A 27,873-nucleotide genomic window follows, 5' to 3' on the forward strand; every position below is an offset into this window, starting at 1 on the left:
CTCCGCCATGTTGCTGTCCCGGCTACTGAAACACATGTGCACATATTTGTCTAATGCCCCCAACCTCCAAAACTAAGTTTTCTCTTGTAGCAGGTACTCAGTAAGTGTTTGTTGAAGGGAGAAAGGAAGGCAGAGAGAAAAGGTAGGAAGGAAGCCTTTCACATATGACAAGTACCATATGTATGTAATTACAACCCAGCCTATACATAGAATTTCACTGGGGTGCTTTTAAAAGACTCTCATATTCTAAGCCCATCTCTAGGACACTTTATTTATTGGTCCAGGTAGGACCCAGGCATCATTATTTTTAAACACATGCCACTCACTCAGGTTATTGCAACGTGTAACATTAGCCTGTGTCACATTCTAATCACTCAGGTGATTGTAATGTCCAAACAAAGCTGAGAACCCTTGATGTAACAGAAAAGTAAAAGAACAATCAGAAAACCTGCTTTGCTTTCTTTCTTTGTGTCTTCAATGCTTTCTTCCTGCTCTATGTGAGTCACATAGGCTAGTGCAACACACTGCCTTATTTCATTGTATTTTTTTGTCATCTCTTGTAGCTGGAACAGTCATAGCCCCCTCAGAGGTAGCAGATAAAATTGTAGATGACAGCAAGATCAAGTATTTGATCTTATTTGATCTGTGCAGTAGTGGGGTATTGGTTATGTCTGAAGATTCTGCAGGTTTAAAAAATTATTTTAGATTCAGGGATACATGTGCAGGTTTGTTACAGGGTATATTGTGTGATGCTGAAGTTTGGGCTTCTGTTGATCCTGTCACCGTCACCCATACAGCAAACACAGTGTCCAATGGTAAGTTTTTCAGCCTTTCCCCGACTCCCGCCCTCCCCAGCGTCTAAGGTGCCTATCTTTATGTCCAGGTGTACCCAATGTTAAGCTCTCACTTATAAGTGAGAACATACGATATTTGGTTTTTTGTTTCAAATTCTGCAATATTTTTAATAAGAGAAATGGTGTGGGTTTCCTGACAGGAGAACTATTTGTATCTGGTGAATAAAAATTATGCTTCGTATGACTGTTACTAAACTGGTAAGTGCTAAGGGGTAGCACTTAAAGCACAGTCATGACTAGGGTGCCTGAAGGGGGCTCCATGCTGCGATTTCTCCATACATGAGTATGTGATACAGGCTAACCTTCACAAAGACAGAAAACTAGTGAGGAATGAGGATTATGAATGGGCTGAGGCTGCATGCATAACTGAAGAGGTTTAACTATCCACAGCTCACATACCCCAGGAGGCAGCCTGGACTCTAGGGGTGTCTGATTTATGGAGGTGGCTGAGTCAAAGCCCAGGACATTACATGGAAATCCTCACTTTGACCTCTCTCTAACTTCATTCCCTAAGGACAATAATATTATCTATCCAAGCCACACAGGCTCTCATGATGCTATCCTTCCATTTTGAAATCTGGTTGAGATGATATTATGGCTTCTGGACAAAATGTCCACGTCCTTTAGAACTTTCAGAAGTGAACTTAAAAGGCCAACTGAGGTAAGGAAGAGAAGAGATGCTTGTGTGAAAGGCAGTTTACCTTTTTTGGCACTTTAATTTAGCTCCTTCAAGAGATGAGAACTTGGCAGTGAGTACAAAGTAGAAAGTGGGAAATTTGTGGGCGACGCCTTGATAAGTTAACTCTTAGCAAGAAAGGGTATGTGCAGAGTTTTGTAATAGCCGAAGGATTTAAGGATTTAAGACGTCTAGACTCATCCTTGAGGATACTCACTTTCATGGGTACGTTGGTGATTAGTAAATAGCTGATGAAAGGACTTTCAATTTGATGAGGGTAAAGCTATTCATCCGCCTGATTTTAGGATTTAAGAGCAAGATAGAAACCTGAGAATGGTTAACAACAACACAGGGGTTGGTTCCATGTTCCCAGAAGGGTGGGGAAATACTGCTTGTAGCCTCTGATTCACAGAGGCTGCATAAAGCTGAGCACTGTACACAATGCTTTTCTAAAAGCAGCATCTCTTACAGAATCAAGAAGCTTTGGGGGCTGACAGGCGAGGAGACCAACCTCGGGTACCCCTTGGTGCTGTCCTATTGCACAGGGGTCCTTCTCTGTTTGCCTTTGCGAAACACTAACTTCATTTGAAAAGTTTATTTCGGGCTAGGGTTCAGCTTCCAGTGGACTCCACCGCAGGAGGAAAGCAACTGTGGCTGTCTTACTCATGGATACAAGAAGGAGCCCCCTGGTTGCCCATCAGCAAAGAGCCTTTTAATGGATATCTTAAAGCTTTTAGGAATTCTGACAGATCAGAGAGGATCTTTTCTTCATCTGCCCAAGCAGTCATTATGTCACTTCAGGCTGTGAGGAAGGTGTGTTGTAATTGGTGAGGGGAATCCAGCATGAGGTAGCCCTCCTTGAAGTATTGCGGAAGCAGCAGCTAAGTCCTGAATGAAGCACATGGGTGCGATGGAAATAAGTAAGGTGTTGAGAGTTGTGTTGTGCTGAGGGCTGTCTTTTGGAGCTACGCTGACTTCAATATGCTCTACTTGGAAGAAAGCTAAAACGAAGAACAAGGATTCAGACTTCTGATTAGATACCATAGCCTACTATTTCTAATTAATCCACTACTGGCCTTAGAACAGTTACGTGGTTCAGGGCTGATCCCATTCATTGCAGGACATTTATTAATAGCATCCCTATCTCTACCCTCTGAATGCTTGTTTAGCCACCATTACCCTTCATTCCCATCTGAAGCAGTGTGACAACTTGTACCCTAGGGGTGACAACCAAATGCCCTACCCCTTGAGAACCAGTCCTGTCCCAGAAATTGCTATATTCCAGTATCACTTCTCTCCTGCTTACAAAAGATATGACTCCTATTAGTTAAATAATTAGACCACCAGTTAGATTCTACATTTTTCAGCCACCTCACAGCTTTGTATACATACGCTCTTGCCACTGGAAGGTGATCAAAAGTGATATGCATTCTTTGAGGCCCGGCACGGTGGCTGTCTGTAAACACAGCACTTTGGGAGGCCAAGGTGGGCAGATCACTTAAGGTCAGGAGTTCAAGACCAGCCTGGCCAACATGGCAGAACCTTGTCTCTAATAAAAATACAAAAATTAGCTGGGTGTGGTGTTGTGCACTGATAATCGCAGCCACTAGGGAGGCTGAGGCACAAGAATCATTTGAACCTGGGAGGTGGAGGTTGCAATGAGCTGAGATCACACCACTACAATCCACTGAAAAAAAAGGTGTCACGTGTTCCTTCCTGCTGGCTGGGAGATGACCACAACAGCAGCATTCACCTTGAGGCAGAGGTAGAAGCCTCATGCTGAGGATCACTGAGCCACCTCACACCCTGGAACCACCTGCATTTGTATTACTCTGAAAGGAAACGAATGTCTTGTTGAAGTCATTATATTTTGGAGTCTCCTAGGTCCAGCAATCTAGCTTCTATCCTAGTTAATATAACTCCTTACTCTAATATCCCAAGAAAAATAGGGTCTTTGGGGTCTACTAATAGAGAGAAACCCTGATGTGAGGGTGTGGCCTGCTCAATTTTGAAAAGACAGCACATAAAGGGACTGGACTCTCTTCAGTGACAGAAGGCTCAGGTCTGTCTTCTGCACACTTCACATAGGCAGATGGCTCCCTACATCTCCTATGGTGAAGAAGAGATTTCCTCACCTTTTCTGTTTACAGAGGACGATCAATTATAATCAGCTGACCAAGCAAGACAGCGTGAAAGTAAGTCTATTATCCATTTAACCATCAGGAGGGTGTCTGCAACACCTGTGATTAATAATTCCAGGAGGACTCTGGTCCCCAAATAAATATTTTGGTGCCCTGTACTACAGACACTGGCCTAGAAGTTGCTCTGCTCTTCTTGGAAAGAACAGAAACCCCCCATCAACCCCAACATCTGGTAAACCCATCCTCACCCATTGAGACAAGTAGGGAGGTGCTGCTACTTTTTGCTAAGCTGTAGCCATCTGCCTTCAGGGAGGCCAGTAAGTAATCAACATGTACTTCCTCCAAAGGGGGGCTTTTGACATGTAAAAACAATCAAACCCATGAACATTTTTTCATGCGGGGGAGGTAGGGAAGGAGACAATCCTGGCTAACTGCAACAGAAGGGGCTCGGTATGGGGTTAGTGCTGAGGAGGGCAAGGAAGACTTGTTCCATTAGCCATGGGAAGGGGCCCCCAGTGTAAAGAGAAGAGGGCTGCAGCCTTGTATCTGCTCTACTCAAGAGTTACTGGAAACAGGCAGATTGAGAAAAACTAATAGGAACTGGGAAAGATGTGAATTAGGAAGTCAAGCCCATCAGAAAAGGGCACGTGAAAGAACCGTCCCAGGTAGAGAGCATTCCTCCATTTTGGAGGGCGCTGTTCAGAGGAGCGGGAAGCATGATCACCTACTGGCCTCTCTTGAACCAGAGCTAGCTTGGTCTGGGAATCCAGATTTTAAGCCCAGGAAAGGCTGAGAGCTGTGAAAACAGAAAAAGCAGATTTGGAGCCCGCCCCTTCCCCAACAGGACTCTTAACACAGCTGGGGTCAGGGAAGAGCTGGGGCTGCTACTGACCAGCAGAAAGGCAACTGCAGTGTCTTGCAGGAAGCTCGGAGCTTTTGAAGGCTCTGCACGGTGTGCATGCCCTTGTCGCCTAACACAACAGCCAAGTCTGCTCTTTCATCTTAGAAGAGATACAATCAGCAACCTGACAGAATTCTGGCAGAGGCAATTAGCTCATGAATTCATTATCTAATATCTCAGCAGCCAAGGTCTTGGGGGTGCTGCTCTGAATACTTCCCCCAGGAACTTACAGACAAAAAGGTAGGTGACCTGCTCTAATTCCCACTAGGGATTTTAGCCAATCTGTCCATCCCTGTGTACGCCCTCTTGCCAGACATGTACAACATGCCCTCCTCCACCATCACTGTGGACTCAGATGCAGTCTGCCTCCCTCACTTTCTCCATCTGATCACCCTCCACCTTTTAAAGCTCATCTCTCCCAGCTCTCCCCTTCAATCACTCTGCTGCAGCCACCCTGGTCTCCTTGCTGCTTTGTGATTTGCCTGATGGAACTCACCTCAGGGTGTTGACATTTGCTGATCCCTCTGTCTGGAATGTCCTTTTTTTTTTTTTTAAATGCATCAGCCTGGCCAGCTCCCTCACCTTCCTCAGATGTCTGCTCAACTGTCATATTATTACAGAGGACTTCCGTCACCCGCTTGCTCCCTGTGTTCCCCCAGAATAGCCTGACTTCTCCTGGACACTCATCGCCCTCCGACACAGCATATATGTGCTTGCCTGTTGTCGGAATCCTCGCGTAAGAAAGTGAGTACAATCAGGGCAGGAACCTCCGGTGTTTTTCTATTTCCCTGGTTGAATTAATGAAGACTCTATAACCTAAAATCTGAAAAGAATCCATGAAGATCTAAATCTCCAACATGCTGTCACTAACACTATGTTCTAAGAAATAAAGATAATTCTACCCTTACATTGTCTTGTCTTTTTTTTTTTTTTTTTTTGACAGGGTCTTGCTCTGCAGGGCAGTGGTGCAATCACAGATCACTGCAGCCTCAAATCCCAGGCTCAAGCAATTCTCCTGTCTCAGCCTCCCAAGTGGCTATGACTACAAATGTGTACCACCATATCTAGTCTTTAAAAAAAAAAGAAAAGAAAAAAGAAATGGTGTCTCACTATGTTGCCCAGGCTGGTCTCAAACTCCTGGGCTCAAGCAAGATCCTCCCACCTGAGCTTCCCTAAGGGCTGGGATTAGGATTACAGGTATAAACTACTGTGCCTGGATCTAGATTTTTATTCAGCAAATATCTCTTGTCATTCACATCCATTCAGCTGCCAACTTGTATAGGTTCTTCCCTGAAATTCCTTCCTTTCTTCCTTCCTCATTCAACCAACAAATGTCTATTGAATACTTACTAGGTATAGGAATTCTTTCTCACATTGTTTTCACCTTACTATTCTCATGGCTGCTGCTCTAGGGGAAACCCCACTACCTTCTACCTGGCCAAATGTGAAAACTTTCTAACCCCTGCCACTGCCTCCTTTTTCTTTCCTTCAGTTCATCCTGTTAGACACTACCTGTTGAATTTCACTTTTCTTCCTTGCTCAAAATTCCACGGTGACTCACTGTTGCCTATTGAATAGCCCTTACTTATCCCAGCTTTGAAGATCCATAAACTCACAATCTACCCATGAGCCACCATCTCCTACTATTTTTAGAATATGTGCTTTAGTTAAATTGACCTACTTATTATTTTTTTCAATGTGCCTTCCATGCTATTCCCATCTCTGGAAAGAATACAAATTCTGTATCCCCAAACTCTGTTTTCCAAGGGCACTCTTAAATGCCATCTCTGTGCACTTTCTCACCCAATGTAGCCTCTCCCACTTTTAAACTCCTACAACACCATGTTTATACCTTTCTTAAAACACCTTCCATATTTTCCCCTGAGTTATGGTTATGTGCAGAGGTTCCTTATCTTACCCAACAGAGAACTCTGGAGGGCAAGGATTATATCTCATTCATCTTCATTTCCTAAGCAGCAGCTAAACCAGAATCTTGCTCAATACACATGTTCACTCACTATGCATTGGATTGAATTTTTAAGCCATGCAGCATGCCTTGCATAATGCCATGTGCTCAAGGGAGTATAGATGAAAAGCTGGATGCAGTGTTTGCCCTAAAGGAATTTACAATCCAGTTATGGAGACAAGATTGCATGCAGAAAAAAAAATTTTTTAAATGTTTATGTACAAAGAACTATCATGGCTTTTCATGGTAGATGTCTTGGATAATCCTTTGAAGATCATTTAATCCAGCTTAATGAAACCTATATCCTTTGTGTACTGATGGAAAAACTGGCGGCACATATTAAGACCATATTTCCGGATCAAACCATGCCGGTTGAACAGACTCGACAAGAGTGAGAACCCTGGCCGAATTTTCGCGGATGGCTCCAGTACAGCTGCTAGTGAACCATCTTGCTCTCAGAGAGGCAACAAGGTAAAAGCCATAAAATTTTTACATGTAATTTTTAATTTACCTTCAGTGAGTAATCATTAAGCACCTGCTGTGTGCTAAGTATAATACAAGCCAGTGTATAATGGTCAAAATTAGTGAGGCAGAAAATAAATACAAATTAAGGCAGATTCTAGGTATACATAATACATGATGTGGCTGCCCTCAACACTTACTAAGGCCCGAGTTTTGGTTCAATGAATCAAGCGATGATAGACTTACCTGGTGATGATGCATGTTCCAGGTGGCCCAGCTGTGGTGGTCTGGTGATTCTGTAGATCAATTCTGCAGGCCCACTGTCCTGGTCACTGGCAGACAGCTGCAGGGTGGTGATTTTCTTCACTGAGTTTTCATCCAAGACCAGTCCTTTATTGGTGATGATGACTGGTGGGGATTTGTCTTCTGAAAATATCAGAAATAGTGTTTTGAAATGGGATCTTCTCAGGCTCCTTTGTTTAACTCTAGGTCTGGTGCCAAGAAGTAAGATCCGAGTCATCTCTAGGCCTGTGTGTTAGAGAGCACACCAAGGAGCCAGGGCTTTGTGCAGTAAAGGGGATATGATTTTCCATTTCTACACCAGCTAGGTAAAGGGAAGGACTTAAGCCTTGAGGTGAACAAAGCGTAAACTATCTAACCTCAGAACTGCTAAAGTAGTTATATATTAGAAAACCAAATGTCCCTTTACCTACAACGCTGATGGAAAATGACTGGTCAGTCAATCTGTTGCCGTCTCCATCAACCACATCAAATTTAAAAGCAAAGATCCCACCAGGTTCTCCTGTTCCATGACTATATTCTACACGACCTATAAAAAGGTTAAAAAAAAAAGTCAAGATTTGCTATTAGTGCTTTCTGCCCTTATTTCTAAAGCAAGAGGTGGGAATTCAAGTGGTATTCACACCGATAAATCAATTCATACCTTCCTTGCTCTGTCATTGCTTTTGACATTTTAATCTAATGTTTTCATTTCCTCCTTTTCCTCTCCCACCATCTACTTTCTCGTAACCAAAGACCTTCTCATAACAAAATCACCCCAAATGACATTTCTCATGGTTAAAGCTGAGCCTTTTTGAAAGATAAGCTCATCCTCTAAAAACTAGATCCACAAAACTGCCCATGTGTAAATGTGCACTGACCACACCCACATCACCTAGAGTAACCCTATTATATGTCCGTATTATGGGGGCAAAAAGACACAGAGCTGTACCTCACATTCTCCCAGAACTCTTCACTTTTCAAAAATTGCCCAATTCACAGAGCAACATGGGCTATAGCCAACCAACAACTAAACTCTACATAGAACTCAAAAGGATCTAAAGGGAGAAGTACAACGAAAATGTATTACATTTTTGTTAACCTACAGCATCATTTAAAAGCATCTATCAATTTGGTTATGTAAATATAACCGAATCTCTGGGAAGAGGGGGCTGGTCTTATTGATGGATTGATTGATTGATTGACACAGAGTCTCACTCTGTTGCCAGGCTGGAGTGCAGTGGCACCGTCTTGGCTCACTGCAACCTCTGCCTCCAGGGGTCAAGCAATTCTCCTGTCTCAGCCTCCCAAGTAGTTGGGATTACAGGCATGTACCATCATGCCCAGCTAATTTTTGTATTTTTAGTAGAGATGGGTTTTCACCATGTTGGCAAGGATGGCCTCGATCTCCTGACATTGTGATCTGCCTGCCTTGGCCTCCCAAAGTGCTGGGATTACAAGCGTGAACCACTGCGTCCAGCCTGGTCTTATCTTTTAAAAGTAGACGCTGACACATGGAATAATTAAGGAATCACTCTCCTTTTGCCTCTTCCATTCGTCTTCACTAAAGCGCAGCTGGGTCCAATGAGAATTCAGCTGTTGTTAATTTTAGGTGTCAGTGTGTGAGCAGGACCCTTGTTTCTAATCTGCAGGGGTATATTTCCACTTCTAAACAAAATTGTACATCATCATATGGCTTTGGATTACTTCTTCCCCAATATATAACTATTTTTTTCCTTTTAGTATACCTGAAAACACTGTACAGTAACTACGTAGCATTTAACATTTATGCCTTTACATTACATCAGCATTTCCTGCAGGAGGGATGAGCCATGTGATTTCCCCCAGGCAGCTCCGATTTATGCCCTTCCATTTTGCTTAGTTCATTAACTTGTGCTCTTTGGGGAGCTGAAAAGAGATATAAATTGCTCACCTAAGGAAGGCATAATTTTCACCTTAATCCATCCCAACTCACTTCGTTTTTCCTTCTCTCTCATATATACTTTTTAGCATCACAGCAAGTCAAAATGACTTTTTCTCTCCATAATAGTTGCAAATGCCATCAATGCTAAGTCAAAGCATGAATACATTTTAACCAAGAAAGATAGGGCTTTTTTTTTGAGATGGAGTCTCACTCTGTTGCCCAGGCTGGAGTGCAGTGGCGCCACCTTGGCTCACTGCCCCCTCCGCATTCAAGAAATTTTCCAGCCTCAGCCTCCTGAGTAGCTAGGATTACAGGTGTGTGCCAACATGCCCAGTTAATTTTTGTGTTTTTGTAGAGACAGGGTTTCACCATGCTGACCAGGCTGGTCTTGAACTCCTGACCTCAGGTGATTCATCCGCCTCGGCCTCCCAAAGTGCTGGGATAAGAGGCGTGAGCCACTGTGCCTGGCCTAGGGCTTTTTAAAAAAAAAAACAAAACAAGAAATAACCGAGGAAACAGGGAAGAGAATAGATGAAGCTATTCAAAACAAAGAGTGCATAGTTTCTTGCCATAGGCTACCAGACATTTAACTCCCATTTTACTACTGTAGGTACAGTCTATGGAAGCCTGGTTAGGCAGAAGAGAACTTGCTGACCTTGGCTAATGTCTGCCTGGGTGAAACTTTGGATGGGGCCTTTCATAGAAATTTGCTCCAGGTTTCCATGCTTCACCATCTGCAGATGCCCTGCACCAGGATCTTCCTTCATGATGTACATAACCCGATGGTCATCTGAGTCAATATCTGTCACTTTCAAGTGCTGTTCTGTAATGTGTGCTACAGACCCTTGGAAGAAAATGAAAGAGAGCATGTTATTCCCCAACATTTCCTTTGAATGGGATATCAAACGATTTTAGGTGACTGGAGAACAAACTATCACATGTTCATTGGGTCTAGGTACCAGGCACTTACCCTTCTCAGTTTGCAGCTGAATAAATTATAATTTCCCTAGCAAAAGAGTCCCAATGTTTCGATTTGCTAAGTATCCCTTGAGTTTACAACTAAGCACTTTTTTCCTACTGGTCCATTTTCATTCTGTGCTCCTGTTACTCAGTGACCTATCAGTTAGTACCTAGATCTATAGAATAACTCCCAGTTCTGTGACGCAAGTAACTCCTAGATCTGTGATGAAATCTGCTTGCGTTTAGTTTATTGACTGTCTTGAGGATCACCAAATCAGAAAAAAATAGCTTTACATAAACTCAAACATATCTTGTTGCCATCTCAGACCAAGTAGTGAAAATCAGGATCCCTCAGAACAGAGGATGTGCAGAGTGTTAGTAGCAAGGAGAGCTGAGCCTCTGGGCCCTGGGCACTGCACAGGTGTTGGGGATGAAGATAAGGCACTGGTTAATGGCAAACTCCTCCGGATCTTGCCACTTGCTTTATTCCCCAGCCACTTTATCATGTTAAAAATAGTAAATTCCGGTAAGGTAGAGCCTAGTCATTCATGGGTAATACATCCTGGTGTTTGGAGTGACAATCAATCTACCATGGGCACTGAACATTCCTGCATGTTCTCAGTGGGTAATAGCAAGAACACAAAGGCCCTGACCATGCTTTACCCAGGCCATCTCTCAGGGAACAACCTTGAGGGATGAGGTGATGTCTTCCTCTCAGACAAATATAAGACTTGTGTTCTGCTGCTATAACATGGAGAATTTCCCAAGCTCGGTATTCCCTTCTGTAATACATCCTACTGCATGTGAAAGTGTCTATCTTGGCCCCCTACTTCACCCCTATGGGACTGGGATGGCAGAGGGAACTGATGCAAACCTGCGGATGCCCATGCTGCCTACTGGGCTATGAGTAACAAGAGTGTCATGTCTCTGATGGGGGAATCTTGTGTCTTCTACCAGCATCCATGAAAGAGTAACAGGTTAGTTTATTAGCTTATAAGTAGGATAAAGTCAAATCTTAGACTTGATACCTAAGACCTTTGAGAACTACCAAGTTTTCCAATATTATTATACCATATATTTTTCACTGCAAAATACACATGAAACTAAGAACAGACAAACAACAGAACCCTAGTAAGATGCAGACACTCTGGGCAAAAGGTCCACTCCTTAATTAACTTCCTACTGCAAACTGTTCTAGACTAACACTTGTCACAGGTCCTCCAATGTTGCTTAAACATAAACAAAATTGTGAATGTTAAACCCTAGAATATCGTATCTGATAATTCTCAATTATTTGCATAATCATTTTTAATGCATGATGGTTTCCCAGCTGCCCCTCCATGCATTTTTTAAAATAAGCATCTTAAAAATTCTGCTGTATTTCTTTTGTTATTTGTTTCCATAAAATTTGTTAAATGGGAGTAATGTTAAAGGAAACCTGTTCCTATGAGTAGTTGAATAAATTAAGATTTTTCAGGGCCCTGGGAATACTATAAACTCTTCTCAACCTTTTCCCAAATTCACATACATGGGCATCTGGTCCAAAGAATTTTAGTGGTTCACATTGTCACTAACAATTCTTAGTATCCCTAAAACAACAGTTTTCCAAAACTCCATTCTCCCCAAGTACAAAACAGCTACTTTAAGATCCACCTACATCACTAACATGGAAGAAAGAACTACATACTGGACAAAGAAGAAATGAAGATATAAAAACCATAGTCAGTCTCCTTGATTTTTGTGCTACCTGCTGAGAGCTGTAGGCCTTGGTTTATAGCCAAGTGGGGTGTGTTACTTGTAGGCAGTTCTATGAAGATCTCCATCCTCCCTGTGTCCATGTGGAGGCCATCAGTGAGGGAGAACTGGAACTCATCCACCGCCATGCCAGGGACAGCAGGCATGTACCCAACCAGCCCAGCTAGGATGTCCTGGTATGTGAAGGAAGAGCCCTGGGCTAAAACCATTCCATTCTTCAGAGGCTCTGAAGCAGTTTGCTTCCGGAGTAGATGACCTGAGGAAGGAGGTAAAGAAAAGCAGAACAATGGTAGAATATATATATAATCAAAACATTGTCTAATTTTGCCAAGTAGTATGAGTCTGAGTAGAATGTCAAGTGCCTCAGAGGCTCTTGGTGCCAACGGCTTAGCATTTTACATAGAAGCACAGGGTGCTGCTCTGTGGCCTCATCTATAAATAAAGAATACAAAGTCCCACTTATCCTAGTTAAAAAGTCTCTTAAGGAGACACACATGGATGCAGCAATATAGTGACTTACGAATTACATCTCCGTCCACGAACTCAAACTCACTTCATTATCTAAATCTTATTTTTTCCTTCTGCAAAGTGAAAATAGCACTCTCTTCACTCACTGTCTTTCTCTTAGGGCATCAAAAGCGAGAGACAGGAATATGCTTTAAATTCCTTTTCAATTAAAGAAGAAAATAAGCATCATTTAGATTGAGGCATATATTTCTGTTTTCAAGGATCATGTACCACAACAGGACAGTCAAAGTGCTTCTTTCAAGAAAGTGAAAGTGAATGGAAGCAAGGTGAAATACAATGCCCAACAGTCTTCTATTAACCCTTCACCTACAGCAACAATTTAATCTTTAAAAGACCAATGGGCAATACGATGAATTGAGATACACCACTTGCATTCCAGAACTTTAGCCAATAACTGGGGAGATGGCTCTTATAAAAAGAAGTAGGTAGAAGATCCCAAGTGGTTTTTACATCTGGTGTAAATGAGGAACAGTGCTTTCTTTGCAAGAAACAAGTTCATAAAGACGTCTAATATGCATTTACAAGGGTGCATGAAATGGCTCAGGATTATCAAACACTGATGTCTATGCTGAGAAGAGGATAGAGAAATTCTGAGAAGAGAATAGGCAAACTCTGAACCCTTTTTCGCTTTAAGTTACATAGAAAAGAAAAAAAAAAACAGCTGAAATTAAACTTCAGAGACACTAATTAACTGTGATTGAGACTTCTTAAACAACCAATGTCTACCATGACTCCAAAAAATATTAGCCAGCTGTGAATCTGATTACACTTTGATGCAAAGAAAGCACAATATACAGGAAAAGAAAAGAAAGAATCAACTGAAATACATGTGTTTTTTCTAAGAGCCCGTCAGGCATCTCAGTTAAGAAGCTTTTCATTGCAGTTTGTGCCCTACCGTGGTCAGGCTTTTTTGTCAATATAAAAATGAGCTCATTATCTGGGGTGTCCAGGTCTTGCAGGCTCAAAGAAGAATTGCTTATCACCACTCCCAAGCTCAGCTGCACTCGGAGGGGCTGCAAGGTCATCCTGGGAGGCTCATCGTTCTTCCTCTGATTAAAGCATAAACTATTAAATCTCACACAGATATTTAAGAAGAAAGAAAATACACATTATTCAGAGACAGTATCATTGCTACAGAAACTTTCACTATTAAAATAGCATTTAATGTGTCACCATCTTTACTTCTCAAGCAAAATTAGTTTGAAAATTGTCCCCTTCAAAAGAAGCTGATGGACATTTCATAAAAGTATTTTCAGATATCTTCCATAAGAACAATGATCATATTTTCTAGACCAGAAATATGGACATGTGATTTGACAAGTACAAGTATTAATATATTTTGGAGAAAAAGACCATACTAATTGAACTCAGAACTGTCTTAGAAAATGCTAAGCACATCACAGTACCTGTAGAAGGACACCATATTTGAAAGTGTGTGTTTCTAAAGCTGTCTCCCTGTCCTGGTGCCAACCCCTTTCCACCATTATCCTTTAGAGTGCCAAAGGTTCTTTATATTTTATTTTCCCAAGGCAGTGGGTATTTCATTCTGAGGTTTATCTTCCCCCTTCCCCATCTCTCTTTTGGTACAGCAACCCTGTGTGGTTGCTCAAATGAGAATAAATACAATATCAAGGAACATATTTTTTTGATGTTATAATTAAATAAATGCAGTAAAATAAGAAAAGGCAAATATGCCTATAGAACCAAACACAATTTCAGAGAAAATTAGACATATATAAGTTTTCATTTAAATATCTAACTGGCAAGGCATCTCTGTCTGACCTTCACAAACTGTTTTTCACATCGAACAAATAAACTTTATCCTGAAATGAAAATTCGTATTTCTAACTCAAGCCTTGCCAAATGCCAAGCTTAATTCTACAAATTTCCCGAAAGCTATATTTTTTAAATTTCCTTCGATTTTGAAGGTCAAATCCAATCTTCTTTGCTTTCGAGTCCCTATAAAGAAAGCTGTTTAATGGTGTGAAATACTGTGGTCAAGGGCTCAACCTTTCCAACTTCCAAAGTCTTTACCTCAATGGTGATATTGATGCTGTGAATTTCTGAACGACTGGTTCCATCACTCACATAAAAACTAAAAATATCATGGGTTGGCTCAATGCTTTCATGAACACTCTGAAAGTAGTAAATGTAGTTTTCCAGGACGTCTTGAATAGGGAATGATGCATCTAGGTCACTGGTAGTTTCAGGGCCAAAGCGATCACCTGCATCAACATCAAGAGAGCATTTTTACCTTGATCTACCAATTCCTGCTTACTAGGCTGAACTAGGAAACAAGGTATCATTTTCAGCAAAAAATGAAAGTGTGTTTGAGGATAAAGGTGGGAGAGTGGGATAAACACAAGATCAGGAATTGGAAGGCCTGAGTCAGATCCCAGTTTCCTCACTGACTATTTCGCATCTATAAATGGATATACCTGCCCTGCCATTTCCACAAGGAATCAAATGAGATAATATGCGAAAAAAAAAACCCCACACACTTATAATGATGTGTATAACACAGAACCATTGGTTGTTTTATTAGGAGCCTCTGATCATAACATGTTAGTAGGGCAAGTGACAATACAGAAACAGAGATTTTACCTTAAGCTCCAGCCAGTTTCAAAATCATTTTATCTGGCATATCCTGCATGAGGAACCCTTTCACTACATAAGAAAATGTTAAATGCATATCTTTTAATCTAAGAAACATCTGTGGTGTTAACTGTATATCTTTTTATCTAAGAAACATCTGCAGCATGTTTTCATTGGACCTTCCAGTTTCTTAAGGGAACCTCTGCAAGGGTCAGAGCCCAGCCCCTGGGATAGTGCACCAGGGCTATTGTGATGCTCTGGAACCATTCAGAGCTCAGGTACCATTCAGATACTATGACGTTCAGGTAGGATTCAGGCACTGAGGTTCTTGGGTACCACCATTCAGGTACTGAAATGCCCAGTTACCATTCAGAGCTCCACAGAAAATGCTGGCTCATGTTACTCCTCTCATCCCAACCCCAAATACTGCAAAAGGCCCAGGGGAAGAGTAAGCAATATCTAAATGATAGATGTCTTGTCTTTTACTTGATTTTAATTTGAGTCTAATCGATTCATTTGAAATTGTCACTACAATGTTATTCTAGAGAGAGGAGAAAAAAAAACCCCTATGTCTTCAAACATTCCCTGGATATACATCAACACAGAGAAGTTTAGCTAGCAGATCTGAAGGCAAGAGGCTTTTCTCTTCCCTTCTCCACGACTCTTTGCAAAAATCAGATCAAAAATTAAAAGGCTATTTACTTCCTGAATTCCAGACAGTGTCACATTTATTAGAATTCATTTGAAAGAAGACCTCTACACAATATTTTTCTTTAATGACATAAATTTTCTTAAATTTTACCCCTCAGCTTTTATTCCTGTAGGCACTAGAGGCTGAGCGAGGTTCAAGTGGCCAGTGACCCAAGAATCACTAGGACATGTAGTTCAGGGTTTCCAGAAGGAACAGCTAATATTCCTTCCAATTTTTAATTTTTCCTTCCATTTATCACTTTAAACAGGGGAGTGGTGTCTTTATTTGTGTCAAAAATAGCCTAAGTAGTGACTGGGCACAGTGGTTCATGTCTGTAATCCCAACACTTTGGGAGGCCAAGGCAGGATTGCTTGAGCCCAGGACTTTAAGACCAGCCCAGGCAATACAGCGAGACCCTGACTCTACAAAAATACTCCCCCAAAATTTGCCGGGCCTGATGGTGCATGCCTCTAGTCCCAGGAACTTGGGAGGCTGAGGTAGGAGAATTACTCGAGGCTACACAGTGAGTCGTGATCACGCCACTGCACTCCAGCCTGGGTGACAGAGCGAGACCCTGTCTCAAAAAAAACAAAAAGCCTAAGTAAATGATGCCTATAAATATACACAACTATAATAATGTCTCATTTTAAATCATTGAACAACAAACTGTTCAACAATTGAATCTGTCACTGAACCTTTAAGCTCCAACCTTTCCATTTAAAACACTGCACCTTCTATTTCTGACATAAATCTTTCTTATTAATGTGCTACCTGCTTCCTTAAACAGAACATATGATGTGCAAATTAAATAGGTGTTGAAGCACGCAGGCGCTCATTGTGAACATCCATTACCACATAGCACTGGAACACAGCAATACCCAGAGGGAATCCAAGTAGGTCCTGTCTTGTTTGTGCCAGTCCTGAATGAATTCAGACTCCATGCCATTAGATTTCATATCTAACAAAACAATTATTCTCTTTCTTTTCTTGGTGAAAAATAAAAGTTACTTCTTTTATCAGTTTTTAAAAAGATGTTTTTCTGATCAGCTAGGTTCTAAATTTAGGTAGCTAGTTTCTTTTCTTTTTTGAGGCAGGGTTTCCCTCTGCCACCCAGGCTGGAGTGCAGTGGCGTGATCATAGCTCACCACAGCCTCAAATTCCTGTGCTCAACTGATCTTCCTGCCTTAGCACCCCAAGTAGCTGAGACCACAGGCATGAGCCCCACATCAAGCTAATTTTAAAATTTTTATTCTTTTTTAGCAGAGATGAGGTCTTGCTGTGTTGCTCAGATTGGTCTCAAATACCTGGGCTCAAGCAATCCTCCCACCTCAGTCTCCCAAAGTGCTGAAATGACAGGCTTGAACCACTGTGACCAGCAGCTAGTTTCCTATACATAAGACAGACTCAGCTCTAAACAGAGGCAGAGGAGCCTCTCCCATGGGGCAAGGGACGGGGTCTTTAGTTAATATACCTTGTGGCAATTATTTTGCCCTCTTAAATGCTTGTTTGTTCCTTTCACATTTATACCAATATTATTGTAGAGCAGCAGTTCTCTAAGTGTGGTTCTTGGGCCAGCAGCAATGGAATCACTTGTGAGCTAGTGAGAAATGCAAATTCACAGGCCCACACCAACCTCCTAAAACAGGAACTCGGGTTGCCTCCCCAGGAAACTGTTTCACAGCAGATTCAACCCTTGAGGTGATTCTATTGCACCTTAAAGTTTGAGAACCACTTTTTAGAGAGGTTGAAGCGTGCCAGAAATTTGACTTCTTAGTCAGTGGCTAGTCCTCTACATGGAATATCTCTGCACCTCCATGCATTTCAGGTTGATGTAAAATGGTGTTAGGAAGGCTTAATAAGAAACCACATGGAGAGAAGGGGTGGTTGGGGTAGATATGCTTTCATTGTTTCTCACCTTTGCCTATGTGCTTCCTTCTGCAGGAAATGCCACTTTCCCTCTGTCCAGCGCCATTCCCACTAGCCCTTCGGGTTCCAACTCAAATGCCACCTCCTCAGACTCTTTTACTTCCCAGGAAAAAGCCATTGCTTTGTCCTACTTACTCCCTCAGCGCTTTCTTTCTTTCCCTGTCCTAGCATTTTTCATTTATTGTAATTTATCAGTCTTCCTATCTGTCTCTCACTCGAGGCACATGAGTCTGTGTCTTATCTTTACATCCACTGAATCTAGCACAAACATTTGTTGAAATAAACCTAATTCTGCAATAAACAGATCTGAGGCACACATTGAAAGGCAAGGGGGGAAAAAGACCCAAGACTTGTATAAGAAAACACGACCACTGCTAAATGAGTTTCTGGTAACCAGGCTCAGATCCCAGGCCCCATGCTGGCCCCAGACACCTGCAGTCAGTGGCCTCTCCATAGGAGCTGCTAGCTGCACGCCAATTAGAGCCCAGCACTGGCTCTCAGGCAGCTTTGTGCAGGGAAAGCAGCACAGCAAGCTGCCAGGAGCTGTCTCAACTGCCAGTCACAGTAGGTCTCAGGGGACCTGTGGACAGTACATGCCTTCTTGCCTCTCCATCTCTGTGATAACCACCAGAGGGCCCAGGGCAGATGGTGGAAGGGAGGGATGTGGAAGAAAAAGGGTGTCACAGATAGACAAGTTTGCATTTTAATTCATGTCACATCTGTAGAAGGAGCTGAGACAGAAGCTATGGTTCAGCTAAACTGCAGCTGCCTCACAATAAAAGCACAGGAATTTTTATTTCCTGGACACTCAGTTCTGAGTATAATCTATAAGCCCTTCTGCCCCATTGCTGGCATTCCAAATCCCCTTCCCCTGCTCTATTTTTTTCCATAGCATTTATTCACCTTCTAACATCTTAAATAATCTTCTCATTTATTAGGTTTTTATTTGTCTCCCCCACCCCACCAGGATTGAAGGTACTGTGAAGGGAGGGGGTTTGTCTGTTTTGTTTATTGATATATCCCTAGTGCTTAAATAAGTGCCCATCACACAGAAAATGCTCAGCAAATTTTTGTTGAATTAATGAAACTTTCCTTCCATTTGTTCGAAATGGTTATACTCCTCTGTAGTTCTCCATCTCCATGTTTAGTTGGAACCAAGGTCCTCCTCCCCCTATCCTCCCTTCTGTCAAGGTCCTGCACAGTTAGTTCTACAGAAAGTGGTACCTGTTCCTGTGTTCTCAATGCAGCCATATTTGGGCAGAGCACTTAGTTTAATGATGGCATCTCCCTGGAGGTTGTCATCATCATCAGTAGCAAAGAAATGGTGAAATGAGAGTGGGGCTCTCCCTCCCTCGTCAACCTAAGGAAGAAAAGAACGTAGATAGTCCTTGGTGATTTCACATAACCACATATAAAAAAGAGCTGGATTGCAAAGTACTGCTCGGATGACCTTCCAGCACTAGTCCCACTTCTTTGAGGAGGCAGACCCTCTACAGATGAGATGAGGAATGTGTACGCTGCTGAAGCCAGGCAGTCTTTCAGTGCCTCTCAACGCTACACTCAGACATGATGACTTCTGTATCTCCCTTCACAGCTGTACTTCATTCAGTGATGGATATGGTTATAAAGCAGCTCTGGCCCATTCTAATCACCCGCCTTGCTTCAGCTGCCTGCCAGGATGGCCACCTTCCTTCTGCATCAACATTCAAAAGCCCACAGCTAGAGAATGATAGATCCAGTTCTCCTGCGGGTACTGTGAGGGTGACTGTGTCCTATAGGCATTCTCATCCAGAATAAAAGTCCCATTTATTCTCTTATATTATATATTTATAGGTGTGTAGCAAGAAAGGTTCACCATATCTGAAAGCTAGTGCTTATCTTAATGTCAAGGAAGAAAATAAATCACTATAAGTAAAAGCAGTTGCTCAAACTAAATTTTTCCTTTAGGGCTCTATTTTGTATGCTAACCCTGCAACCTGAGCCTGGTGTTTTTCACTGGCCTGCTGGAGATGGTCAAGCCATTTCCCCTGAACAACTCTTAGCTAACTGCAGGAAGATTACAAAGGGAAAGGTCACTCTGACTGTGGGAATGCGGACAGTCCAAGTGGCTTCCCCAAGGTGTAAAAATGGAAAAATGGGAGGAATATCAGAACCACTTAGAAATAACTCAGTTTTATGAATTTTTAGTTGCTCAACAAAACCAGAAAAACTCCTGAGCTTCTGGCATAATGGTATGTCTGTAGAGCAGGGAGGAAAGTGAATTAACTTTCGTGGACTCCCTACCATAAACTGGGTACTGTGCTACAGGGTTTCCATACTATTTTATTAATCATTAGAGAAATTCTTTTTGTAGTAGAAAATGATAATATTTTAAAGACAAGAGCCAGGTATGGGACTACAGATCCATAGTCTCACTTACTAGGGAGGCTGAAGTGGGAGGATTGCTTGAGCCCAAGAGTTCAAGCTCAGCCTGGGCAACATAGTGACACCTCCTCTCTTAAAAATATATAAAAAAATTAAAAAGACAAGGAAACAAAATGTAAAATAAATAAAAATTTAAAAAGACAAGGAAACTGAGGCAAAGAAAGATTAAGTGTATGGTACAAGGCCACTCAGCTGATAAGATACAGAACTGGCATTTGAACTCATGTCTGGGTACTGAATGATCAGAATGCATTTGTATTGCTCTGCCCAGAAAGGAACTGTCAATATTGTTTACAGTGCTAGGTACTGACTTGATTTAAGGAGTGATTCAGGGGCATTGTCCAGGTTTCAGTTGCTGCCAAAATTAGATTATAAACTCCTCAAAGATATATTCTTTTTCTATTTTTATTCCCAATACATAACAACATTTATGGCTAGCACATAAATATTTGTTGACTAAATAATGTATACATAATGATTTGATCATTTGCATGTTTATTTTCAAACTTAATAAAACCTTGTGATTGAAAACCATGCATATCTTGATACCGCTGCCTGGATATTTTGGGGGAAATACTTGGCAGTAATTTAGGCAAAAATCCTGCATTGATATTTCTACGGATTCCAGCTCTCTACAGTACTCACTGTTTACTAATGTAAGAATTGTTTACCGTGATAAGGTCAGCAAAAGCAATGACTGGAGGTGGATCTTCAGCAGGAGTGATCATAATGGTAAACATCTGATTGTCCAGATGGTTGTGGTCCATGTCAGAGACAGAGAAATAGAAGCTATCAGTAACCAGATGACCATCCATTTCAAACACAGCTGAGTATCTATAAAAAGCCAAAAAAAATCAAACAAATAAGTCTCGATGACCAGCCAGGTAAGATGGCTACATCTTTGTTTAAAAATGGGGCCAAAGCAATATATTCTTTCAATAGAGCTACAACCAGTTGCTGAAATATTTTCATACAATTTTTAAAGCATCTGTCAAATAATACAAAGTGATTATGTACCTGATTTTCTTGTTGTTGATGTCTTCCATCGTGAAATTGGAAACTTCTGAGAGTTCTTCCACTTCAGATCCTGAGATTCTTAAAAGAGTACCATATGTGGGCAGATAATTTAACTGAATCCAGATCTCTGGGTCGGGGGAAGAATCATCCTAATCAGGTAAATATGAGGCAGGACATGAATGCACATTTGCAGGAATAAACACTTCCAGTAGCTAAAGATCTACAAGTGTTTCTCTCTCTGCTAATTGGAAAAGTCTCTTTCCCTTTGTCATAAAGCAACATTACTTCAAACTACAATAAAAAATCCTAGTGTTTATTCTCCCCCAAATTCCTCTTTGATAACCTCTTTTTCTAAGAGTAGCTCAAGGTAAGAGAAGGGAAATGCACTTTAGGTATGGGGCATAAAACAATGAGATGCCTTATTTTTTTTTTTTTGAGAAGGAGTTTCACTCTTGTTACTCAGGCTGGAGTGCAATGGCGCGATCTCAGCTCACCGCAACCTCCGCCCCCTGGGTTCAGGCAATTCTCCTGCCTCAGCCTCCTGAGTAGCTGGGATTACAGGCACATGCCACCATGCCCAGCTAATTTTTTGTAATTTTTAGTAGAGACGGGGTTTCACCATGTTGACCAGGATGGTCTCGATCTGCCGACCTCGTGATCCACCCGCCTCGGCCTCCCAAAGTGCTGGGATTACAGGCTTGAGCCACTGCGCCCGGCCCCTTATTGTTATCAATACCATAAAAGCCATATAAGATTTTATTTTTATTAAAAGCATTTTGTAAAAAATAAAACTTGATCAGCTATAAGTCATCATTCTGTAAACACAGATGTAGAATTTTTCTAGAGTTTCTAAGGATGGTTTGCTTTTAAGAAACAGGCACAATTTCTTTATAATATATAATACAATGATAAAATTCCATAAAACAGAAAAAAAGTAATTTAGCTTAGCCAATGGCTTGCTTTAAGTGATATTCAATATGATAAAATTTTAGATTAACTAAAGAATGGCTGAAGTCTTATGGATTTCATTTTATCTGCACTGAATCTATGAATGTTCATTCCCAAGATGCCTAATCTTAACAAAGACCATTTCTCTTTCCTTCTATGTTGTTTGTTGAGAAATAAAAAGGACTTTCTCTGTTCCAACACAGACAATAACAATATCTTAATGAACAATTTTCTCCTTCTTCAGGGATGTTTTTGGAAATATCTGGGAGGCAGGCAACATCTTATTATAAAGTTTCCCTGAGTCATTCATTTTTAGAGCTGTTGATTGTGAAAATGTGGGCACTCTACGCTTTACCACAGCAACAGTGAAAATTAATGTTGCATGGTCACTTGTACTTTCAAAAGCAAATTTTCATGCTATGTTGTACAGTTAGTTGAGGTACGGGATCAGGAAGGTGAGCACAGATGCCAAGAGGGTGGGGGTCAACAGGTTTCAGTCTGTTCTTATTTCTGTCCCCAGGGACCTTTTAAAGTTAGTAGTTCAGAGTCTCAATTCAAGATCACTGAATTTTCCATATTTCCTCATATCACTTGACACTAGGAAGAAAGGAATCTCTAATTCATTTAAGCTGCAAGACTTCAGAAAGTTTTCCCTAAATTTATGTTCTTTTAAAGTTTCTCCACATGGGTTATCAAATACAGTATGTAGGCTTCCAAAAGACTGCTTCCTAATATTACTATACATTCCTCCTGAGAGAGACTTTTAAAAAGAGAGCTGAGAGTTTTAAGGTATTGTCTTCTGAATTGCTGATAAACTACAAGGACAGAGCTCCTGGCTCCTAGTTAGAATAGTTAACTTCTAAATTTCACATAGACAAATTTAACCAAAACACTGCTTATTTCATGGCAGGTATATCTTAGTATATATTTCAAATCTCATATGATGGCTAGGTTTGAAAAAGTGAGAAATCAGCTAGATTTTTTTCCTGAAAGTACTGTCATGATTTAAAGAAAATCACTATTTTAAGGTATCCTAGGTATTGGGGGTACAAAAATGCTTAAGAACATAGATCTTGTTTTCATGCAACTTTTCTGCTCAAAGACCTTCTTATACCTTTTCTATTAATTCATTATTTTTCTTTTATTATTTTTGCATCAATGAACCTATCATTCAACACAAGGACTAAAGCTTTGAGAATAACTAACATTTATGTATGTGGTCCTTCTTCCTGTCCCTGCGCATCCTATCACCCTGAATCGTGTTTCTTACTTTCTTGAATTTTTAAAAATAGCTTGATATATTACTACAGAATATATATTTTTAGTTTTTTTAACTTAGAAATATGAAGTTGACTTTACTCTTCTGCAATTTATTTATTTGTTCACTCAATATTAGACTGCTAAGTTCCATCCATATTGGTGGATGCTGCTATAATTCATCTGTTTTGAGGTTTGTTAATATTCTGTCAAGTTACTAGACCATAAGTTATCCATTTTCTTGTGGTGGGCATTTGGTTTGTTTCAATATTTTCACTGTTACAAACAGTAGTGCTATGAACATTCTCGCACAAGTTCTTTGCTGTGTATGTGAAAGCTTCTCTTGTGTAGTAATCTAGGAATAGAATGGTTAAGATATAAGAATATTTATCTTCAAAAGGCAATGCCAAATTCTTTCCCAAAAGTTTACACTCCCACCAGCAAAGTAAAGAACATCCAGTGGATCCACTGCTTTTCCCACACTTGCTATAAAATGGTATATGGTTTTAATATGCTTTCCCTGATCACTAATGAAGATGAATATCTCTTCATATGTTTATTGACCATCCAGGCTCCTCTTCGATGGAATTCTTATTCATGTCTTGTGCTTATTTTTCTATTTGATTATCTTTTTCTTCTTGATCTGCAGGAATGCTATATTTCTTTTGCTATTTTTGGTTATATATTTTGCAAATGCCGTTTTCCCATTTTTAACTGGCCTGTTTGCTGCCTTTATGGTGTGTTTTGATGAACATAAATTTCCTTTTTAATATAGTCAAATTTACCAATCTTTTATAGTTAGAACTTTTTGTTTCTGGCCAAGAAATTTTGCCCTTCCTCAGTAGCATGAAAAATAATCACTTATATCCTACAAAATTATACAAAGATTTGTACAATTTTACTTAAGGCATTTCAGTTCTTGATCTGTCTGGAGTTAATATCTGCATAGGGTGTGAGGCAGTGTACAAATTCATTTTTTGACATACATATAATCATTTTGTACAGATCCATGTTTTAAAGTGTGTCTCCTATTTCTACTGCTCTGGCTTGCTATCTCTGGTTTTGGGGGATTTTTTTTTTTTTAATTGAGATGGAGTCTCACTGTTCCCCAGGCTGGAGTGCAGTGGTGTGATCTAGTGATCTTGGCTCACTGCAACCTCCACCTTTTGGGTTCAAGTGATTCTCATGCCCCAGCCTCCTGAATACTGGCATTACAGTCGCACACTACCACCCTGGGCTAATTTTTATATTTTTAGTAGAGATAGGGTTTCACCATGTTGGCCAGGCTGGTCTCAAACTCCTAAGTTCAAATGAGCTACATGCCTCGGCATCTCAAAGTGCTGGGATTACAGGCATGAGCCACTGTGCCATCTCTGTTTTATATTAGAGTTCCATGTGTGAGTCTATTTTTGGATTCTCTAATATATTCCTCTGCTACACTATTTTAAATGAGCTGTATATTTAATACATGTTGGTATCTGGTAAGGTAAGTCCCCTTGCTCTCCTACTATTCTTTTTCAGAAAGAAAGTTTGTTTTTGTTTGTTTTTGAGACAGGGGCTTACTCTGTCATCCACCCTGGAGCGAGTGCAGAGTGTAGTGTACCATCAAGGCTCAAAGCAGCCTCAATCTCCAAGACTCGTCTTCCCACCTCAGCCCCCAAGTAGCTGGGACTACAGGCATGAGCTACCATGCCTGGATAATTTTTGTATTTTTGTAGAGACAGGGTCTTGCCATATTTTCCAGTCCGGTATTCTTTCTTACATATTTTAGAATCGATTTATTAAGATCCATAAAATGTTCATTAGGCTTTTTATTGGAACTGAATTGAATTCAAAGATCATTTGGTGAGGGAACTGATGCCTTTTCAATATTAAATGTCATTACTCATGAATATGGCATGTCTCTTCATTCATTTAATACTTTTTAAATGTCTGTCAAGTAAGTGTTATGATTTTCCATGTAGAAATACTGGCTAGTTTTTGTTAGGATTAGACCAAGAGACCAAGACCTTTATTTTTAGTGCTATTATGGTAAGATCTTTTTAGTTACATTTACTGGCTTTTTTCTTTCTTTGCTTATGTATAGAAATACTATTGCTGTATGTTGATCTTATTGTTGTCTGGTCCGTTGGTAAATTCCCCTTTTTTCTAATGCTTTTTGTTGAGAGATTCTTTTCTACATAGTCAGTCACAGTATCAGTTTTCCCTAGAAGTCACATATCTTTTGCTACATTTACTCTTATGTATGTAATATGTAATGTCATTATACACAGAATCATATTTTGAATAATTTTTTGGCTGGTGCATAGAAATGCTATTACCTTTTTAAGATTGATTTTATCCTCCCCACATTACATATGAGAAAACCGAGGCCTAGAGAGTTTAAATAACTTGCTAAGGGTCATGACGCTAGTAAGTGGTGGGCTTGGATTAAAATCCAACCAATTGCAACTCCAGGACCCATATTGTTCTTTTCCTACTTGTTTACTTGCAATGCACAGCAAACTGTGTATGTAAAACCACCGCTAAGAAGAAAACCACACAAAATCCAACTTTTTCCTTTTTGTCTCCTCCAACATCGTATCACTCTATTCCAGTTAATAACACTTAAACTAAGAACAGACCCATCTGTTCCTAAGCCTTTATACTCTGCCCCATTTGTGACGAGGATTTCGGATGGCTTTTCCAGTCCTTCTAGATGTTCACTGAAAGCTTTCTAACTCTGCATATCTGGAAAAGTTTTTCCATGAATCTAAGTACAAAATTCTTCTACAACCCTCAGAGAAAGTTAGTGTACAACCTACCTAAGTCTTTAAAATGTATGCTATGCTTTCAGCAGGCTAGAATAGTTCTTTTGGAGTTTTTCTGCTCTGGTGGATAAATTCACATTCAATCAGTTTCTGAAAATACATGTTCAGTTGCCAATGGGCTTGCATTTTGATATGCAGCTTATAATATGCAGTTAATGGGCAGGAACTGCTCCTGGAGCGCTATTTTGGACTGTGAAACATTTTTCAAGCCTTGGTGATCTAGTGATTAAATCTGAATTCATACATTTTTATGAATTCACAAATTTCCTAAGATTCAAAAGACCATAACTTATGGTAAAAATCACCTGTCAATTAAAAACAAAAAATGAAATCAAAGCTGTTCTAAAATCATAGTAGACCTGTGAGAAGAATTAGGGTGGAATGCAGTTTCCTATAATTGAAGAAAGAACCATTTGAGGGAAAAATCTGTGTAAAAGCAATTGTTCCCAGACCAATGCTTTATCTTACATGCTGCTATTCAGGACTAGATTTTATACTGAGATTCTTCAGCCCAGAAAAGGGTTACTTAAAAGTATATGGCATTAAAAAAAATAAGAGTCCAGGCCATTAGTTGGAACTTTAAGATTAGTAAAGAAAAATATCAATATGATTAGCATTCAGATAATCATTCTTCCTTTCAAGGCATTGTAAAAACTAGTCATTATTATGTTTATATAGAGAGCACATATCTGCTTGCAACATACGTAACTGCAAAATAAAATTAATTATCCTCATTATCCTTAGCTCCTAAGGTAGAATCAAAGGAAGAAGATGAGTTTAATTACTCAGGATCACTTATAAAGTTAGGGCCAGAAGGGGAAACAAGCCGGAGTCCTTGATCCTCTCCTTGGCCCCCTAACCACACTGCTTCTTGTGGGGCATGAGAAGGAGGGTGAGTCAGTGATCTGGCTGGGAAATCTGGCAGAGAGGCACTGCCCCAGGGATTTTTCAGTATTCCATCTAGACTAGACCTGAGACAGAAACTGATGGCAAGTGGGCTTTCTCTCAGGGGCCATGAAACATCGTTACCTATTATTCATTGACCACACAAGCACTAAAATGTTTTTTTCTTAAACTTCCCATTGGAAATATAATGGATGGAGTTTAAACAATGGGGACTTGGACTTTTATGACACTGTCCTCCTTTCCTGTTGACAATCATCCATCCCTACACATACTCATTGTGTTTTCATCAAAATTTTGCCCATTCACTTCTCTGCTCATGAGACACTAGGAGAAGCAGGATAAACAGTGTAACTACTCCTAAGAGTAGAAGGTAGGGAAGCTGAGAAAAAGGTTCTTTATGTGACCATATACCTGCTGCCCCAAATATTCAGCCAGGCATCGCTGTCCAGTCTGTCTCATAAGAAGGGCGGTGGAAAACAAATAGAGCAAATGTAAGAACTTACCACATAAGCAAGGTGTGACCTAGTGATTATGGCTGTGCTTTTACTAGCAACAGTAATGCTCAGAGAGGAGCCAGCAGCCAGTCGAGGCCCTCGGTCTTCTGATAGTGACACCTCTACTCTCACTTCCAGCATTGTCACAGTGAGGCCATCTGTGACTGAGATCTCCATGCTGTCTTCCCGGGCAGAGGAACCATCATGTGTATATTGCAGAGCATTTTTCTCAATATCCTTATAGGTGAAAGTGTCACCTTCCAGGAATAAAACAAATTGCAAACCAGTTGCTTCTGGGAATAATGCTTTTCATTATTTGTTTTCAGGATTTTAAGGTTCATATAGGATCATAAACTCAG

General features: G+C 40.6%; 1 protein-coding gene and 1 pseudogene across 4 annotated transcripts in view; both read right to left on the bottom strand.

The window, feature by feature from the left end:
• FRAS1 (Fraser extracellular matrix complex subunit 1) overlaps positions 1-27,873 on the bottom strand; it is a 470,538-nt gene that overhangs the window by 84,533 nt on the left and 358,132 nt on the right. For 3 of the 4 annotated variants that reach the window (XM_002745679.6, XM_078367938.1, XM_054253237.2), the window contains 10 exons: positions 27,524-27,771; positions 21,100-21,248; positions 20,754-20,916; positions 18,883-19,018; positions 14,481-14,671; positions 13,342-13,495; positions 11,911-12,174; positions 9,859-10,047; positions 7,710-7,829; positions 7,247-7,426 (listed from right to left, as the gene is read on the bottom strand). In XM_002745679.6, coding sequence (XP_002745725.4) covers positions 7,247-7,426; positions 7,710-7,829; positions 9,859-10,047; positions 11,911-12,174; positions 13,342-13,495; positions 14,481-14,671; positions 18,883-19,018; positions 20,754-20,916; positions 21,100-21,248; positions 27,524-27,771 — 1,794 coding nt within the window. The remainder of the gene's footprint in view (positions 1-7,246; positions 7,427-7,709; positions 7,830-9,858; positions 10,048-11,910; positions 12,175-13,341; positions 13,496-14,480; positions 14,672-18,882; positions 19,019-20,753; positions 20,917-21,099; positions 21,249-27,523; positions 27,772-27,873) is intronic. The other variant, XM_035293463.3, reaches the window with a different exon arrangement.
• LOC108590881 (small ribosomal subunit protein uS14 pseudogene) lies at positions 6,817-6,986 on the bottom strand (annotated as a pseudogene).

This window comes from Callithrix jacchus, chromosome 3 (genome assembly GCF_049354715.1).
Source record: "Callithrix jacchus isolate 240 chromosome 3, calJac240_pri, whole genome shotgun sequence".
Taxonomy (NCBI): Eukaryota; Metazoa; Chordata; class Mammalia; order Primates; family Cebidae; genus Callithrix; species Callithrix jacchus.